Source organism: Calonectris borealis, chromosome 1, assembly GCF_964195595.1.
Source record: "Calonectris borealis chromosome 1, bCalBor7.hap1.2, whole genome shotgun sequence".
Classification (NCBI taxonomy): domain Eukaryota; kingdom Metazoa; phylum Chordata; class Aves; order Procellariiformes; family Procellariidae; genus Calonectris; species Calonectris borealis.
The window spans coordinates 23155490-23175524 of record NC_134312.1 but is presented as its reverse complement, the minus strand read 5'-3'; the positions used below and the strand labels follow the sequence as shown (position 1 = coordinate 23175524).

The 20035-nt window shown below is 41.1% G+C and overlaps 1 protein-coding gene across 1 annotated transcript in view; it reads left to right on the top strand.

Moving 5' to 3' along the window:
* The window catches only part of PLXNB2 (plexin B2), a 259107-nt gene that overhangs the window by 217265 nt on the left and 21807 nt on the right, over positions 1–20035 (top strand). Inside the window, exons 19-27 of the mRNA XM_075146634.1 lie at positions 9201–9337; positions 9969–10136; positions 11755–11863; positions 13599–13826; positions 14307–14483; positions 14946–15085; positions 16156–16256; positions 18505–18734; positions 19726–19907. Of these exons, the coding sequence (XP_075002735.1) occupies positions 9201–9337; positions 9969–10136; positions 11755–11863; positions 13599–13826; positions 14307–14483; positions 14946–15085; positions 16156–16256; positions 18505–18734; positions 19726–19907 (1472 nt within the window). The remainder of the gene's footprint in view (positions 1–9200; positions 9338–9968; positions 10137–11754; positions 11864–13598; positions 13827–14306; positions 14484–14945; positions 15086–16155; positions 16257–18504; positions 18735–19725; positions 19908–20035) is intronic.

Genomic DNA, 20035 nt, shown 5'->3' with positions numbered 1-20035 from the left:
GGGGGCATAAAGTAGAGTCTGATCTGAAAACAGACATGAACATGACTATTTACCATACTGGAAGTTTGAATGTGAACCTGAACAGCACAGATACATTTAACAAGGTGCACTCTTCCACCTTAATCTACTCCCAACTTGGCAGTTTCCCCTTACCTCCATCCATTCTCTGCTTTCCTTCTTGATGTTTGAAGCAATTGCCCTGGGAACTCTCACCAGTGCAGTGCCCTTAGTCCACAAGGCTTTTGTGGAAGGTTTTAGCTCACTCCTTGATTTTTCTTCCTGAGTCTTTACCTCAACACATGCATTTTATACTGTAGTTGGGGGCTTTGGGTGTTTTACATGGGGGGTATTACATGCTTGTTGCCATTACAATTGATGCTGAAAAACCACACATCTGCAGCAAGAACACATTGCTTCCAGAGGACCTTATTTTATTCTTGAGTCCTGGAGCACACCTTGTTTGTGTGTAAGCCTGCATAGGGGCGAGGAGAACTCCTGGGTAGCTGAGAGTTTTAGCAAAGTTGGCCCTTCCTCATGTGGATATTATTAGACTTAATTCTCTATCATCTGAGCTGTGCACTTAAATACATGTCCCACCATCCAGTGCTCATGGTTCTGCTTGAAAGCTGCCAGTGAACACTGGCTGTTTGGTAATGCAGACTTTCCAGTCATGCATGCTTCCGTTTCTCCATCAAACCTGTCAGCAAGGCTTTGTGGTCTTTTCGGAAAATCATGTGGTGTCTGTGTCATGACAAAAAGACGCTGCCTGCAGTCCAAAAAATTAGTTGTTTAAAATACCAACCCTTTGCATAAGCATCCCATCCACAGCAGACAGCACACAACGTGCATTGCCAGGCAAATGCTCTGCCTGGGCACCTGGAGTGGCTGGAAGTGTTTGATCAGCTCACATGGTGCGAGGTTTGGACAAAGCAGCCCCAGAAAGGCAGGACTTAGCTCACTTCTCTGCTGTTGCAGAAATAACCCAGGAACTGAAGTCTGGCTTTTGTTGTGGATGCTGTGACGAGGCAAGCTGGTGGGTCAGGTCAGCCACTGCGGTGAACGCCAGGCTGCCAAGAGTGCGCAATGGAAATTCTCTGGTTGAATATCCTGTGAGTGGGTGGCTTGACTGCAGAAACAAGAAGCAGGCTCCCTTGAGTCTGAGAAGGGAGGGAAGCGGAGGGGGAAAGAGCAGTTCCTAATGACTTGCATGCCCCATTCAGAAGCTTAGTTTAGCTCCTGTGGTTGCCTTTATAGTCCATGAAATGACATTTTGACCTCCAAGAAGGTGGCTGGTGTCTATAGCACTTCATGGGCTATGCCTTTAATGCTTTTAATTTTTCTGTGCGTTATATGCAAGGGTTGGCAGAATAATTTGGCTTTCAGTGCAGGGCAGATAATTTTGCTAACAAATCAGTTGTTTTACAGACCTGCTTCAAGAGCCGGAACTTATTGCATGTTGGGACCGGGATGAGAAAAGGGAAGGGTTACTTGTGGAGGAAAGGATGAATGAGATAAATGCAGAGCAATAATGTGCTCTGTACATTTGTGAAAATCTTATCCGTGTGTGTGTGCACTGGCATCAGGTCCTTGACACAGCATCCCTGTGCTCTGCTTGTGAGAAAGCGTAAAAGCCCATTCCTACTTGTGAAGATGTGCACTTGCATCAACGGCAAACCCCCAACCAGAGGTCACTGCCTACAGGAGCTGGCAGAAGGGAGCTTAGGTGGCTTTGCCATTTGGTGCCCATCATGTCCATTTGAACACATCCATCTGTTGCTGGCTTCCCCTTGTGCTGCAGCTGGCATCTCTCACAGCATCACGGGGATATACTCGGCCACCATCCTCTTTTCCCTCCCCAGTTGTCTCTCTGCTTGTGGTCTGGCATGGTTTGTGGCATGGTTTGTTTTCTCCAGCATCCCCCTCTGAAGCATAGGCTTCATGCCAAGGTTTCTTTGCATCTCCATTAGGCTCCCCTCCTCTGTTGCCTTCCAACTGTTCCTGATCCCTCTTGTGATCCATCAGTAGCCTCCTTGGTGGCTGGTTGTTTCTCTCTTTGATTTTCTGCATTAGTGAAGGATAAAGGGTAACCACTTTTATCTCGGTGGTGTAGCTCTTGGGCTAGAAGCTGCCTACCAGAGATGAATATTATAGTAGATAGTATCCCTATTTACAGAGTCATGCCCAGGAATATAAAAAGTTGAGGATGTGCTTGGTGACAGATGAGTGGAAGAGTAGAGAAATGGAAGAAGAAGACATGCAGAACCGAGGTGATGTTGCACAGGAGTGCACTTCTCTTGTTCTTGAATACTGTGCAAGGCACCAGAAGTGAGTTGGATGAACATAACAGTGTAAACCAGGAAAGCTGCAAAGCAAACAAACAGAGTGAAAAAGAACATGAATCAGCCCAGCAGATCAGATCCCAAATGCAAGTCGGGTGAGTGAGTGAAAAAGAGGCTGGGGAAATGGTTCTTTTTTGCACCTGCATATCTTTAATGGGTAAATTGCAAAGAAGCTGGTTAAAAAAGAAAAGGAGAATAGCAGTAACCCCCCTGTTAGCCAGGTGAAAGCTGTATTTTGATTTGACACCAGCAGACCACAGAGATCTAAAATGCTGGGAGCTCTCTGAAAGCATTTTCAGCCTGTAAAAGGTATCTTTTCCTAAAACTGTAATCAGAAACCTGAAGAAATAAGAGATCACCTTCCTAACTGTGCAAAACTAACTGCAAGTCATAAAACATTAAAGATTAAAAAGCTCATTCTAGATTAATAAACAAGATGGAAAAATGTAAGAGCTGAAATGCGAATGCTCAGAGGGTCTGCAGTAGCTATGTAAGAGCGGCAATCATGTACATTGCTAATAAGTAAGTTTGCGTGTAAATGTGATTATAAGTGGAACAGACATGGAGATAATTTACCCTCTAGCATGCAGAAAGCATGAAACTACAATGAAAAATATATCAGCATTTCTGTGAACAGATTTGTAAGTAGGAGGCAAAGGATACAAACAGAGCAAGCAAAGGAAGGACTTCTGGCTGCAATGGAGAAAACAGGACACTGGAAAATGGTGTGTGTGTGAAGTCGTATACATACTTGGGCAAGCTGGTTTGCCAGTACTTTTTTTTTTTCCAGTACCTCTGTGCTGACGAGGCACAGAGCATCTCAGAGGACACACTGTTGCAAGACTATGACATTACTGTGAGGCAAAACCAGAAAATACAGTTTGTGAAGCTCAGGTTAGTCCCTGATGCAAAGATAAGACAGTGGCACAGAGGAATGCGAATGCCACATAAGGGAATTCACTGGTATTACAAAGAGAATAAATGAATTTGCTACCAAACAAACTAGCACTATTTGAACGTTACGTACCATAAGCAATGTACAATGACTTAGAAATTGCCATTGTCTCACTGTTTCAAATTGGAGCAGATAACCACTGCTTTCAGGTAAACCATATCAATGGGATGGGCACCAACCACAGTCATAAAACAGAAGAGGTAACCTATTAGTAGCATTATTATCCTTCCAGCAAAGCTGCCTAATGGTTATCAAAGCGCTGAGACAGCTGCTTTTCAGTTCAGGAGTACTAACCCAGAAGTCTGGTATAACATGGGAAAGTTGGGTTGCGGGTGGACTTTGAGATCTCCGGCTCAACATTATTACACCTAAGTAGGATTTAAGAAAGGTTTGTATGTAAGGTATGTAAAATGCTCAAATTTCCCATGACTGACAAGCTACAATCTGTTCGGACCTACAAGCAAGAAACCTTGTCGAGATCAAATTATTTCTTCAGGATAAACCATACTGTAGGGAGCAAGTTACGCCTGTTGACAAGTTGGACTATATGATCATTGTAGGTCCCTTCCAACTGAACTACTCTATTGTATTTTATTCTGAATAGCGTAGCTGTGGATGTGCATATGTTTTACCAAAACTGCAAATCCACTTCCTACAAACGCAGGGCACGATCGTAAGAGCGTAAGGCAGTGGGGAGTCCCGGCGGGGGAAGTCCCTCTGCTGGGAGATGGCTTACCAGACTCAGCAAGAAACAGGCCACTGAACAACTGACAGACGTTGGAACAGGCTTTTTTAAACTAGACTATCAAAAAACCCACATAACGAGGTAACCTGTTATTGCAGAAAATATTTATGCTCAAACACTAAACTACCTGGAAGATGTGAACAATATTTTCCCAGTGACAAAAGGAGAAGTATAGACCTGAAAGAACATTCCTCCATTTCAAGCAAAATAAGAAAAAAACTGAAACATGTATGAATTATGATTTTCTACACTTTAAGGAATTATAAAACAAGGGTTAAATTAGTGTTTGCAGGGTTGTTTAAATTTTACTGTGTCCATGAGAAATGAAGTATTGCCAAGTCCTCACAAGGGCGGACGTTTTCCAGAAGAATTATTACAAGACTGCTACAAATTCCATGTAGGACACATAATCAAATGTTCTGCTTAACATCATAATTGCGCTGAGCACTGCGGTGTGATGTTATAGTGGTGCACTGCGCTGCGATGTTATAGAAAGTGTGACTTCCCCCAGGCACCTTCTGACTGAGCCAACAAAGGTCCTGAGGTGCAGAGGGCTGAAAATGAAAGCGGGGTATTTATTATGACAGCAGGCGTACTTCTGATTCAGAGACTGAAATGAGAAAAGGGCAGAAACGAGGAGAGAAGGAGTCCTTGAGGGGATTTGGAAAAAGTAGCATCACTGATCTTGCAGCACTGAGGTCCTAGGTTTATCAATGCTGTTTGTAATGGCTGAACATTCAGTATTGCTCAGGGTTGAGTCCAAATTAAAGGGGGTTACCTCTTGGTAAAAGCAGCATTTTTATTATCGCTCAAACAGTTTGCAGTGAAGGATTTATCCTTTGCCCCTCATTTTCTTCTGCAAGGAGAAGGAATCTCACGCAGGGCTGTGGTAAGCAGTGTAGAGCTGTGGGTTAGGTGCAGCTTTGCCAGACTGCGTAAGATAAGACTGTGTAAGATAAGACTAGACCTGGCAGCTTCCAAGGGTCTGAACCTCTCTGTCCCACTGGTGAGTGCCGTGTCAGCCACGGAAAGGGGCTACCTTCTCCTGAGGTAACACAATTCTTCTTGAAGGCTTGTACCACTACTGATGATACTTTTTCAAATTATCTTGGTATTCAGCAAAATATCATTCTCCTGCTGATCCTATCTACCTAATTGTATTTTTGAAAAATGCTTTCTGGTTGAGCATTTGGATGACCCAATTTTTTTTTCTTTATTGGTACTCTTAAGAAGACCGCCAGGTGGGCCGATGCAGCTTTGCTCTTTCAGCCATCCATGAATATTTTAGAAGAGCACTAAAACTTGCTCTTAGCACATTGGTTTTGCAATAAAATGGTTATTAAAATTGTTAAAATTCTTGATAATTTATTTTAACTACTTATTTTTTGTGGCAGGTCCTTAAAGGGAAGGGAAAAGGGGAAAATGTGAAACGGAAAATAGCGAGTTAAAATTAACAACATCATTTTCCTGATAAGTGTACGGTAACAAAGTGTTACTATACGATGCTTTGTCTTAGCAGTCATGCTGAAGAATTCCTCTGCACACAGAGCAGCTTCTCCTTATTAGATCATCTTTATGAGGCGTCCACATTATTTGGTCTCTGGAGAGCTCTTAGTATTTGCAAAATTACTTTAAATACGTTAAATATGAATACTTTTAATTAAGCTGTTTTAAAATTGTCCTTTGAGGACTTGCTGCAAGATCAGCGATCAAAGAGAAAATAAGGGTTAAACGTAACTCTTCCACCTCCTCCTCGGCTGCTACCTGTGCTAGCTCCCAGAATGGCTCTTGGCTGGGCTCTCCATTCAGCCCGACGTGCAGCCGAGATGTGCCTATGCCGCGGTGCGGCTGCGCCGTGGGTGGGTGAGGTGTGGGTGGCCTGTTCTCCCGTCCGGCGTAGCTGGGCTTTAACTTCCAGCAGAGTTGGAGTCTTGCTAAGAAAAAAACAGTTTCTAGGGAAGACGGAACAGATGCTTGTTTCACTTCCCCCTTGCGGCGGTGTTATTCAGAGATAACTTTGCTGTTTGGTTACCTATACATCCCTATTCCTAGGGAGGCAAATGTAGGCCACCACTCAAAGGTCCCCCCCAGAAAATGGTGCTGGATGGTTCTGCTTCAATTTCATGGCTCGCTCGATATTTACTGGATGTTAGCAACAGAGGCAGCGGATGCCCTGCCAAAGTTACGCATCAGATAACCTAGCAGAGCTTTAACAGGGCAATTATTTCATATTTTTGCAGGAAGAAAGGAATATGGCTGTCTAGCAGAAGTTCTTAGCAAGCTTCCTTTCATTTTTTATGCTGAGGTTACAGAGAACAGTGGTTTGTGATGCTTCAGAAACCTTTTCTTGTTCCTTTCCTTCCTAAGTCTCTGCTTAAAGGCTTGGCTTTAAGTGGTTTCTTGTTCCTTTCCTTCCTAAGGCTGTCCTTAGAGCTAGGCTTTCAGTGGAGGTAGTATTTAGGGAAAAGGCTACGAGTTTTAAACAGTTTTCCTGAGGTTCAGGGATAATGAATTTGTCCATACTGATTCTTTAGTAGTTCTTGGGGGATACTTTTGGCTGAAAGCTATCCCAGGCACGTTATGCAGCTAATCATTGCTGTGGATTTTTACTGCGGATGATACAGAGGTCCAGCATGCTTAACAATTTATAGTAATTAAGATTTAATTTGAACTTAATAAAAGGTTTGGTTTTCTGTCCATGTGGTAAGGTTACACTTAAAGTATTTGATACATTTTTATCAACTATTTATTGACTGTGGTTTTTATATACAATTTTGATTGTAATTTTTTTAGCAACAAAGTTGTGTTACAAAAAAGCACAAATGAGTTTTTCTGTGAAGTGCATGTCTAGAGTTGTGTTAATTTAAACTTCAAGTGTGATTTTTAAAACTGACCCCTTCAAACTTTTTATTTACCCTGGTGTGACTTATTTCAATTTAGCTTAAATCAGCAAGCAATTAAATCCAAAGAAGAGTATGCACAGAGAGGGTTGTATAGACCTAAGTGAGCAAGTTCTAGTCAACTCTGTTACATTGAATCAAGGCTTCTTTTTGTTTAAAAAATGCTTTAAAATGACTTTGAGTCACTTCCCTACATAAAATCTTGTAACCTGAGTGATGTATTAAATTAAACGAAATCAAAGGTTAGCGCATGAGAGCAGTCAGATGCTGCAGCGATGTACATCTTGAAGAGTGAAGGGTTTACAAACAGATTTCTCTCAGGGAAGAAAAGCAATTGACACCCAATTAGTGTTAAAGCATATTCCTAAAGCTCAATGACTTGAGAGCAAATTACAGTTGTCGTCGTGGATTTGTGGAAGTGTGCTGAACGATGATGCATTCCTTCATCAGGGAGGGATGTTGCTCAGACATGAAAGTATAAAACAAGCACAGCATGTACGAGTTCTTCGCGTTTCTATAATATCTGTGCCTCAATAAAACAAATTTGTAAAGTAAGCATGAGGTCAATTGGGTGCATTTTTATGGTGCTGCTTGTTAAAAACCTGTCGATGGCTCACTGAGCTTTGAACCGAACTGTGATACATCAGTCCCCCTCCTCCCTGCCATGCGCGGGCTCTTGGTTTTGTAGCTGTAAGCCGTCACAGAGATGGCAGTCTGTGCCTGAGCAAAATGACACGGGGAAAAGGTTCTTACTGTATGACTAGTAAGGTGTGGGCTTGTTGCTCTCTGTTTCTGAGCAGGGCTTTTCCTCCTTAGAGTGGGAGATCAGTGCAGTGTGATGGTGATCAGGGAAACCCTCATCAGCAAGGGAAGTTTTCAAACTTCTTTGCTCTTCCTTTATTTGCATATGCTTCATACGCAACAGCCCCAAGCCTGGACTTTATTATCAGTCAACCATTTTAGCAAGATTATGCAAGAGGAGGAGGAGAGCAGGTATCATTTACAAATATACATGAGATGGGAAAATAAGCTGATTGCTTGACTCATATGGATGCAGAAGCACAGTTACACATCAGAAAAGGCGTTACCTATTCACAGCCTCCCTAAGCCATTGATCTGGTATGCTTTAGCAAATGCAGGTCCCTCGTAGCCATGCCCCTGCCACACGCTTGGACCTGGCATCCTGTGGTGGTGCACGTGGCAGCTGGCTGCGCGGGACCACCTCGCTGCCTGCACGCACAACAGCTATTGCCCCGGAGAGAGGGCTGCGGCACGTCTGCCGCCGTCCCGGCAGCCCGTGCCCCGCAGGCATGGCCAGGCCATGGAGTTGGCAGGCAGCGCTCGCCTGGAGCCGGCTGGTAACCCATCTCATGCAGCTTGCGTGGCTTCGGTCATCCTCTGGATTCAGCAGCTTCAGTGTTGTCCTGAATAAGGATGCTTTTCTCATCTGGAAGCAGGGCCTACTTAGAGATGAAGTAATTAAATCGCACTGTTCATGAAAAGCCCTCACTGTTAATTTACAGTATTTGTCATAGCTCCCGGAATACAATCATGGAAACAAAGACTGAATTGAGAACAAAAGGAGGGAACTTATTTGAGAAATTTAAATTTCCAACAAATTTCATAACAATTCCAAGCATGTCTGCTTGTTTCAATTGATTTTAAGAATCCTCTCCAAGGTTCTAGGTGCACAAGGAAAATTGTAGCGTTTTCTGATTTTCCTACTTTGCAAGCTCATTGTTCAAGAAAGGGATAACAATTATACTACAATTAAGAGCCTTAAGAGACAAATGGAATCTGAATATTTTTTCTGCTCGGTACTAGTTTTGGAAACCTTGCTCTGTCTCTCCTGTAGCTGATGCAGAATGTAAGAAAGGGTAAGGAAAAATGAAGGTAGGCTCATCCATACGGAAAAGAGAAATCTTAAAATAAGTATAAAAACAGGAAATCCAACAGGAAGCTCTGACAAACTTAACGGCAGCTAACTCTACATATTGGAATGGATTGCAGGGAATTTAAATTCATATAAAGCCTTGTAAAATACAGTATGGAAAAAACATAAATACATTCATATCATCTGTTACTTCAGCATGGATTTTGTTTTATTTTAGAAGAATTGTCCATCATTAGTTTAATTTTACAATTTTTCAGGTAGTAATATTAAATATTCTAGTAATATTCTATTAGCTATTATACCAATTAATACTGGTGTAAATTTTATTTTAATTTTCCTAATTAGTTTGACTATCTTCTCTTTGCAGAAACCTCATCCTTCTGGAATCAGACCTGAAAGCGGTCCACAAGCTGGTGGAACCACACTTACCATCAGTGGTACAAACCTGGCCACTGGTTCCAAGAAAGATGTTCAAGTTTCAGTTGGTAGCCAGCCTTGCAATGTGTAAGTACCCTGAGTAATTAACAATACAGACCTCTATCCTAACAAAGCACCAACCTTTTCTGGCCTCTAGAAATTACACAAATCCATTGTCTTATCTCTTCGTGACTCATCCCATGCAATGGAGCTCTGCACGTAACGTTCAGACAGAAACTCTCTCAGAGGCTCCAGCTGGAAGAGGCAGCTGTAAAAACAACCAAAGTGGGAGAACTCAGATATCCAAAGAATTTTCCAGTTTCGGCTTTCTCTGCTTGACTGGCTGCTCCAAACCTGCCCATGCTTTCACTCAGCATCTCCTCAGTGGTTCCATATAAAAGCCCCTTGGCTTGTTCCTCTCACTTATTTTTCCTTTTGTTAGTTGCTGCCCTTCTCTCCCCCCAAAGAATGAAATGACATGACACGTGCTGACATTGCATTGTTCTTGTGTTTGTACACTATTCCTTTTCATATCCTGTATCTTTTTTAAGGATCCTAAGTGATCTGGAGAAAGAGTTTTCTCCTCTCGTAACTACTCAGTGCCTAGCAAAAATAGAGCCCTTTTTTTGTTGCTTCTGGGGTACTACCATAAAGAATACAAATCACCATAATGTTAGTAACTGAAGATGTTGCCTCTTCTTTTTCTTCTACAATCTAGCACTGAATTTGGAGACGAGATCGTTTGTATTACAGGACCTAATAGCAAAGTTGAAGCTGTTGAAGTCACAATGGACTATGGGGGCATGGCAGTTAGTGTACCAAAGCTGTTTTCATACAGTGAGAATCCTACTGTCACCAAGTTCCTGCCAGTAAATAGCTTCAGCAGGTAATGAAATATTTGTCATAACTACATTTACAATTGGGTTAAAATATGTGTAATATGTAATAAACCTATTACCTATAGAACTGTTTGAAATAAAAACTCCTGTACTCTAGCCACGCACACATTTAGATACGTAAAGTTTGTGATCTTTCTTAACTGCAGCTGATGTTTGAAAGTATTTTGTTTACCTCCAAACTTTAATCCCACTTCAAAGGTAAATCCTGAAACCGGAAAAGGTAATGAGCTTCTTTTAAATGAAGATGTCTCAAAGAAAGAGATTTGAAGCATTTCAGCATGATGTCAGACAACATGATCTTTGTGTTACTCACAAATCCTTATCCTGTCTAAAGGAGAGATCATCTGAAAATGATATAAAAGCTTTCTAACAGTTCTTCTGTTTAGCTTTTAATAAGTAAGCTGGAAAGAGAGGAAAGTTATGGCTTGTCATCTCTTTATCCCATGAGGGAAAAAAGTATCTCTTTAGGAAATCTAGATCAAGGTTCAATAAGGCTTTTAAAACGTATGCTCTCTCCTGTGGTGGTACTCATTAACACCCCATCTGGTAGCTGCTCCTTCTGGAAAAAAGCTCACCTAGTACTAATTGTGAAACCAAAGAAATGTATGCCACTCTTATATTTGTAGCAAAATGGCAAATGGTCTGTATAAATGTCCTCGTAGCATACCTCTGGTGTGAGAGCCATTCTGTGACCGATACAGGGACAAACTTGTGACCTTGACTCATGTTGATCTCTGCTGTTCCCTCATATTCTGGTCTTTCTGCCTAGTGGGGAACAGTTGGCAGAAAGAGATCATGATGTTTCCACTTTCTTTCAGTAAAAAGAAGTGTAAGATCTTGACCTTACAAATAGGACATTAAAAATAAAATTGGCTGTGACTTCTCATGGAGAAATTGGTACCTGCCTCGTTGAATATTGAGTACTCACTTATGTAAAATAGGATTTGTTTTTAATGTTTGCTTTTGATTTTGGTTTGGGTGGTTTTGGGGCCTGAAGGGTTTTTTTGGCAGATCAATAGTGATTTACCGTAGGGAATTTAAAAGGCCTCTTTTTTTCCTCTGTATAAACTGAAGCTTACTTTAATGGATTGCTTTGAGGATTGCTATCCTTCTAAATCCATGTTACTTCGATGACTTTAATTCCCACTGGCAACTTGCATGCAACTCTTTTTCTTATGTGAATGCATTATTTTTTAAACAATGTGTTGCAAATGAAAGGGAATAAAAAGCCAGGTCCCTACAGACCTGTGGAAAATACACTCTCACCTTTGTCTCTCTGTGTGTGGTAGGTGGAGTGATTTTAACAAAAACACTGGAGAAGTAAAGCATACAAAGATAGGCATCAATGAGCAGCCACAAATACTGACAAAGCAATTTGTACTTTTTTATTCTGCTGTTTTAAAACGAGTTTGAAGTTGACATTGCTGCTTTTAAATGCTGTGGTCATCGATAGATTTAACAGAAGTCCTCTGTGTAGGATATCTAATTGTCATGTAAGCATTAGGTAGCTGTTTTCAGTGGAAGCAGTTACAGTGCAGGATAAAGCAGTCTATAGCTGTGGTAGTTTGCCAATGACTTGACTTCTTTTTTAATTCTACCTTTCAGTGGAGGGAGAAATATTACAGTAACTGGAACCGGCTTTGAACTCATCCAGAGTTTCTCGTTGGTGGTATATGCAGAACGTCCAGAAGCAGGGAAACTGAATCTCAAAAGGGTAATTTTCTTTCTTTCCCCGCAAAGGCATCACACTGGATGCATAACATATAATCTCTTCAAAAAATCCATTAAGTTTGCCCACTGGACTTCACTGGGCTTGGAGTGGAATAAGGTTTGAACAGATTTCTGGGTCTGTTCAGGGTTTCTGTGGAAGAAGAGCCTACTTCTACCATCTTGACTTACATTCACTCGTACCTTGCAATCTTCCGCTTTAAAATTATTTAAATTCAATATGAACAAGGATAGAGGAATTAAGCGTCGAGTGGTAAAGTGGATGTATTCCTGAATTTGAAAGTGTTTATTTTTTCTTTATCTTTCTCCTCCTTCTTCCCTTGCAAGCTTTAGAGATTTGCCTGAAACAGGACCCAAATCCAGACAATGCTGAGTACTCAGCTTTGCACAGTCAGTGCCTTTTATTTTCAATGAACCAAGTCTTCTTTTCGTTATTGCTTCATGCATATTCCACCTATAGCATGTTCACAAAAAGTTGTGAAGAATAACTTCAAAAAAGAACAAACAAACCCTTCTTGCATCTCATGTTAAGAAGAACTGACATTACCAATAGCCTCAATTTCCCACTCTTCTAATGAAGATCACAATTTAATGCAATGATTGAAGCCTTAAAAGTGATCTTCCAGTAAGAACGCTATAAGACTTTTTCTAAGGCTAGCTCTTCAATTTAAGACTGTTTCGTGATCCATATAGAGTTGGTAATGTGCATGTTTTTTATTACATGCATGATTCAACTTTTAGAATATGCCAAAGCCAGCTGGATTTGGGTCCGTCAGAACCCTATCCTTAAAGACTTTTAAGAGGAAAACCACCTGCATTTCTTAGGCCATAAACTGCAAAACATAGTTATCTTGATAACCTTAACTGCCAGGACAATCTTAAACTCTATTTAGCATTCTTGACAGTGTTTATCAACATTTCTTACCCCCTTCCTTATGTGTGCTCAGCATCTTCTCAGCACGTTAGCTTAAATAGGCATTACGTAGAGCACACATTCTTGGTTAAGACTAGAAACTTTTTGTTTTGCTTCCACTTGTATGGCAATATCAGAAATGTGGGGGAGAAGCTATCAAATTGCATTTCTCAAAGTGAGAAACTGAGATGGTGATAGAAGAAATGTTGAGGGTTCCTATTAGTGTTGTTGGCTGTGGTTGATGTTACTGAATGACTGAAGGAGTTTCTAGGATAAAAACATTTGTGTAACTGGGGATGGAGGACAGGTTAACTCAGTTGTTACCTTGAGTAGTTGACTGACAATTGGTAAATTTTATTCTGAAATTTCACTTAGTAATTGCATTGAATTTCAGCGAGGTATTTTACAGCGTTGGTAGAAAAGAATCTACCTGAGATACTTAATGGTACAGAAGATGATCTGGATTAAAGCTGCCATGTTAACCTCTTAATCTTAGAGCAATTTAATGATATCAGCCCAGTGTGGTCCACGGTGTAGCCACAGAATTTGGAGGCAATGGAAACTGATCTGTAGCCTAAGCTTTTTCTGCAGGCAGCTGCTAGAACATAATGAACCAAGCAATTTATTCCGATCAACAAATTTGTTTCATTTTCTTTTCGGAAAATACCTCACACTATGTTATTTCTACTGTATGGAGAGGATCTAAATCCAGTGGTTTTATTTCTATAATCTAAAGTTATCAACAGTTATGTACAGGAACGCGTCAAACTCTAAAATGTGCATGTTCTTCTTGTCTTGTTTCTTACAGTTTGATGGAAAGCTTGTTACAAGACTCAATGAAACCACGGTGGTTTTTTCTTCCCCACCCATACTGGAAGACCCAGAAAACTATAACATTACCACTATTATTCTAATGGATCATTATCATTTGGTTGTAAAAAATGAGAGCCACTCCTTTGCCTATGTTGCAGACCCAACCTTTGAAAATTTCACAGATGGCATCAAAAAACAAGTCAACAAACTTATTAATGCAAAGGTAAACTTGTCAAGAGGTGGTGGTTGCTCATTTTGTCCTTGAAGCATGTATGGAATTTTTCCTTCCTTTCTCGAACCCTTAAAAGCTGTTTGGTACCATTCCCAAAATGCGTGGTAGAGTCCCTTACCTCTGCTAGATGATGAACATTGTCAGCTCCCCTTTCCTCCCCCCTCTCCTTCTCAAAGATAGTTGCTATCTTTTTAGCGATACTTTGGGTTTCCCAGGGATGCCCCTCCTGCTGAGCCTGGCATTTGGAAATGCCCTCTGCCATAGAGCTCCCAAGGACTGGAGGGGACATCTCTTTTCGCACCAGGAAGGAAAGGAGAGGCATTGCATAATTCCCAACCACTCTGCTCTTCTGTACACTGCAGTACAAATCACATCTGCTGCTACAAATGATCCAAATGGGAAGTTGCAGCTCAGGACTTCTTGTCTCCCAAGACTTCGCGATGATGACTTAGCCTTGTATTTTCTGTCTAGGGCAGTAACCTGAACAAAGCCATGACGATAGACGAGGCCCAGGCTTTTGTGGGTGATGAGCCCTGCAACATAAAAACACTAACTGAAACGGACTTATATTGTGAGCCACCAGAAGTACAGCCTCAACCAAAGAAACGGCAGAAGAGAGATACCATCAATAACCTTCCTGAATTCATTGTACGTTACTTTTTCAATAGAATTTAATATCATGTGTAAGTGACACTGATACAGTGCTTCTTAATTGAAGTAATTTGTTCTCCAAAGTTGTTATAGTACCGTGAAGAAGCTCCTTGCAGTTCTTTCTTCCTCCAGCTTCTGCCTGCTGTCTAGAAGACGTCACACGTAGAGAGCGGTCCCAAGCTGCCAAATGCCTTCTACCTTCATTACATAGGAATGTAAAATTGTAGCTAGACAGGCTGGGGATTTTACTTCTTCTGCTGAGCAAAATAAAATTACTTCATGGAATAACGTGCTAGTGACCTAAATTCAGTATAAAATATTCAGAAATGTTTCCTTTGTTTGGCAGTTTGAGCTAGAAATTCACTTAGTGAGAATTACTAAGAATTTAGAGCGCAACTCAGAAGTGAACCACTGTCCATTTGCACTTTTTGAGACAAATGTCTGTGCTTATCTAATTAGGTGAAATTTGGACTCCGGGAATGGATCCTCGGAAGGGTGGAATATGATACACGTGTGAGTGACATCCCACTGAATGTTATTTTGCCACTGGTACTGATTCCTATGATAGCAATCATCGTAATTTCTATCATCTGTTACAGGTAAGTTCCTTTAATAGGTTTTTTTGCTGTCCTAAAGCTTTCAAAGTACTACCTGATTGTTTTCAGCTCAGTCTACAGAAATTATCTTCATCTTTTTTATGAGCTGCGGAGTTAAGAAAGGCAGTTACAGCTGGAAGTATGTATGAGCACCAATGTATTCCTCTCACGCACACCAAATTCCTTGGTGTCAGTCAGCCCAGCCCGTCCTTTATGCATAAGCACAACAATTGCTCCCAGGCTTGCCAAGTGCACAATTGCAGACTGAGTTGCACACATACATTCTTGAAATGGCGGCTAAAGTGCCTCTTGTGAAGGAGATAACTTATTCTGTATACATATCCATCAGCGTTTATGCTGTCTCTACAGTCAGCACTGTAGGTCTGAGCTGGATGGATTTGGCTAAGGGGTCGTTTTGGCCTTTCCAGCCGAGATAAGTATTACCCACACACAAATTTCATGATTAATGGTGAAATTCATGCTTCACAAAGGGCCAGAACAATGTCTGTGTTTCACTTAAGACCTACTTAGCCCAATTTTGAGGTTAGTAATGAGGGCCTCATACTGTCCCTCAGGAGGGGGTGGATTTCACTCTTATGGTGCATATCAATATAGCCAAAGCAATGCTGAAGTATGTGCTGTACAGCACTGACGTTCTCGTGGACCTCCTGCAACCTTCTCAGTTCAGTCCCAGACACACTCCTGGGTGGCTCAGAGCCAGTGCAGGACGTGTTGCAAGCAATCTTTGTTCAGTACATAGAAATTGAGTTTCTGTACTTGATATGTGATTGAAAGCATTTGTAGCTACTGCTTATTGGATTTTAAATCACTGGCCCATGGGTGCTTTGAAGCAGCAGGCCTGTGATGGTGCCAGGTTGATTTACACAGAATGAGGACTTGGTCCACTGTTGCTGTTCTCCTCCTCCATTCTCTTTCTGCTGTCAGTGTTTAAAAAGAAATCAAAACCAGGAAAATGTCCTCCAGTCCTTTGGCTTCCCGCTCAGAGCTGTTGCAAATTATATTTACTTTTGCAGTTTGTAACTCTCTTAAAATCTTACCTCTATTCCATAAAGACGCAAGAGCCAACAAGCAGAACGAGAGTATGAAAAAATTAAATCACAACTTGAAGGCCTGGAGGAGAGTGTCAGAGACCGGTGCAAGAAGGAATTCACAGGTATGACAGATATTTGCACTCCTGTGGGTCCTCTTGAGCAATCAGGAGATGGGCTGGAGCAATGGTGCTAGCTTGCTAAAACTGTCTTCTGGGCATAAATAATTAGTGGATCTTCGTAGTCTTGACTACTGACACTGACATACAGCAGATATTTTGTTATCATATATGAAAGCCATAAATAAAATAAAATAGGGAGCTGAGGTTATTAAAGGACTTTAATATAAAAAAGGATAGTTTTACTCTAAAGGAAGCACAGAGTTAGCAACTGGGAAATAGAAACTAGTTGAGATTGGGGTTACTTATAGCCATTAATGTGAGTGGCCATTGATACAGAGGAAAGAATATTTTACAGTGACTAATCGTGCACTTAGTATTTAGCACAATGGCTGTGTGTGCCAAATATGCACATTAAAAATTGTTTTCAGAGCTGCAAAATTTATTTGCAGCAATCAGCATACAAAGGGATAATTTGGCAAGCTCGCGGGAAAGAAATAGCATTTTGCCCTGTTTATCAGGGGAAAACCTTAAGCATGATTTGAGGAGCTAGCTAATTGTTCTGTGTAAATGTAGAGGCGTCATCCCAGGGAAGGCAGCGGGAGGTGTGAAGGCTCAGCATTTCTATATGTTGAACTACTCAGTGCAATGCTTAAATTAGACATCTGAGTGCAAACATTGCAAATATTGGCCTAAATGATTACCATGAAATGTCACCTCATTATCTGAATTATACTTGCTGTTGGGTCATGTTGAAATAATCTCTACTAAAAAAACCCACACGTTTTATTTCTAAAGAGAAACAGATTATTTCGTATTGACAGTGGCTAAAAAGCAGGATTGAATTGAACAGCAATTTCATGTTAGAGTTTCAAACTAATTTAAGAAGCTCAGGGTATCTCAAAGATTTCAGCCATGCTGGAAGCCTCTCCCAGTCTTGTTTTTCTGGCATTTCTGGGACAGGATGTTCTTTTCTTGTACCAGCTTGCTTTCTCTGGAAAACCAACTCCTTCCAGGTTCTGGACACAAACAGAAGCAAATGTTTGAACCAAGAACTATTCCCAAATGGGCTTCATTTCAAACTGCATTTTGAACTGTGAGAGGATCGATCAAGGTTAACAGCCTTCCCTCTCACCACCTCTCCCATGGAACTTCATACCCATTTCTGAAAGGAGAAGGTGCCTTTCTCTTGCTGACACTTCTAGCAGGGGGCTACAGACTCCTGCTGCGTGTTGGGTTGAAGGTTTCCTCTCTGCTCCACCAAGCACAAACACTGGGGAAGTAGAATGCACATCCAAGGAGTAATCCAGTTCCTAAACTGCATCCATCTTGGCTGACAGTAAAATGAAACACTGAAGTCAAAACACGTTCTGGATCCATACTGTGAAAGTGTAATGTCAACACAAAGTGCAGACAGCCTAAAATACGTGGGAACAAAGATAGCCAAGGAAAGGGACATCAGGGAGGAAGTACAAATACCACAAAGGTGGAAACCACAAGATGCTTTCTCCCTCAGCTTTGCTGAATGCTATAAAACAAAGAGGTAAATAAATGAACAAGAGCAATAAAATTGCTGAGACAATAGGTCACTATATTAATCAACATGGTATTCTAGTCAATCAGCAATACTGGGTAATTGGAAAGCCTTCAGCTAGAATAGCTGCTCCAAAGGATGATTCCCTAACTGTTGTCACTTTTAAGAACTTCAGAGCTTTTGAGTCCCACAGAAATGTTTCCATCAATTCCAATGAACCATTTAACCTTCTTCCTTCCTGCCATCCCCTTCCTTCCAATTAATTTGCGTGTTTTACACTTTAAACCTTTCTTTCCTTGATTGCTGTGTGTTTTTTAAAAGAACTTTTATCACTACCTAGACTGAGAGGGAATAGAATGTGCACTGAAAAAAAAACCCTAAGAAAACAATATTGTGGTGTCTTTTTTTGGCTCTGTGCTACAATCCTACATTCGTATATATGAACTCACCCAGACGTCCATTAAGGCCCTTTTTCAGATAGGCAGCAACAAGGAAACCATTTGTGGTAAAGGCAGTTACCCTCCTGTCACCACAGGATTAGCTGTGGTCGTAGTTAACAGGATAGTTCATAAAAATAGCAAGAGAAAATGTGAGATGAAATAGAGTTTTTGGTGTTGAGTTGCTTTTTCTCCATTACAAGGCACCCAAAGAGATCGTGTTGCCTAAAAAAGCTGCAGGCTTTTTTTTAAATTAACCTTTAAACTGAATTGCATATTCCAGATCTAATGATAGAGATGGAGGATCAGACAAATGATATCAATGAAGCTGGAATTCCAGTACTGGACTACAAAACCTACACGGACAGAGTCTTCTTCTTGCCCTCCAAAGACGGAGAGAAAGACGTGATGATTACGGGGAAGCTGGATATTCCTGAGGCCAGGCGGCAGACTGTGGAGCAGGCCTTGAACCAGTTCTCCAACCTTCTCAATAGCAAATCATTTCTCATTAATGTGAGTACCGAAGTAGATTTGCCCTGTCTCTTAGCTAGGCATACCTGTGTGTGCAAGACAGTAGGTTTGCAAGCACAACTGAACCAAAATCATTAAAAATAAGTGATTCTCATACAGTTCTGGTTCCACGGTAACCGCTGCAGATATGTGGCATCACAGCCAGAGCTTCCTGGTGGGGCAGAGAGGCAAGATCATATTTCTGTGCCAGGTCACGTAGTATGGAGTTAGTCAACATTGCAGTGGCTGTAAGCAAACAGATATTACCCAATCTGGCATAAAAACTGCTGTTACAAGTTTGTTTTATCCTTTTAAGAGAGAATGCTGATTCCATCCTGGTTCATCACAGGAGTCACCTGTGGGGAGCCATCTGCTGGATCTCTGTCCCAGAGGGGCAGAGGCTCCTCAAGTGGCCTATTCATCGAGATTGATGAGTGCTCACAGCAGCTCTGAAGAGACTTCTAATTGCTCACTCTCAAAAACAGAGGCTGATTGTCAGACACCTAAATATAGATTTAGGCTTCTAACTCTTTCTCCTTTTTTAAATGAGGCTCCAGTGCTGAGCTAGTTAATGGTAGCATTACAGTTTAAGGCAGATGAGAGCGCATTCCCAGGTTTACCTAGATTGGTGTCTTTGTAATTTGATGTGAAAGGACTGGGAATTTGGGGGAGAGGGGAGTTGATTTTCTCCTTTAAAAAATTGTCACAGAACACCTTTTTTCATTTAATTAAAGCATCCTTTTTAGATAAGGCTTCAGTTAAAGTATATAAGCATTCCTTGGGTTAGTCCAGTACACTGTGTGTGTATCTAAAAACAAATTATAGGCAACATTTTCTTATAAGTATTTTTTTCAAACTTCTGAAAACTTTTCCATTCTGTGCTTAGGAGATTAATTTAAAAATAATATTGCTTGTTTTCTTAGTGCAGACAAAGTGTTGAGGTTCTTCAGAAACCTGTCATCTGACTTGATTTTACATTTGTTTTCTATTTCAGTTTATTCACACGCTGGAAAACCAAAGGGAGTTCTCTGCTCGAGCTAAAGTGTATTTTGCATCTCTACTGACAGTTGCTTTACATGGAAAACTAGAATACTACACTGACATCATGAGGACGCTGTTCTTAGAACTGATGGAGCAGTATGTTGTGGCCAAAAACCCAAAGCTGATGCTAAGAAGGTTTGAATGATTGCCATATTTTCTGTAGTTCTCTGGTTTTCTGTAAATGTATTTCTTTTGCAGTGTGACTGTATTAAAAAGCCAACTATCCGTGAAAGTCAGAAATAGCCTGGCCCAAGCATATTAGG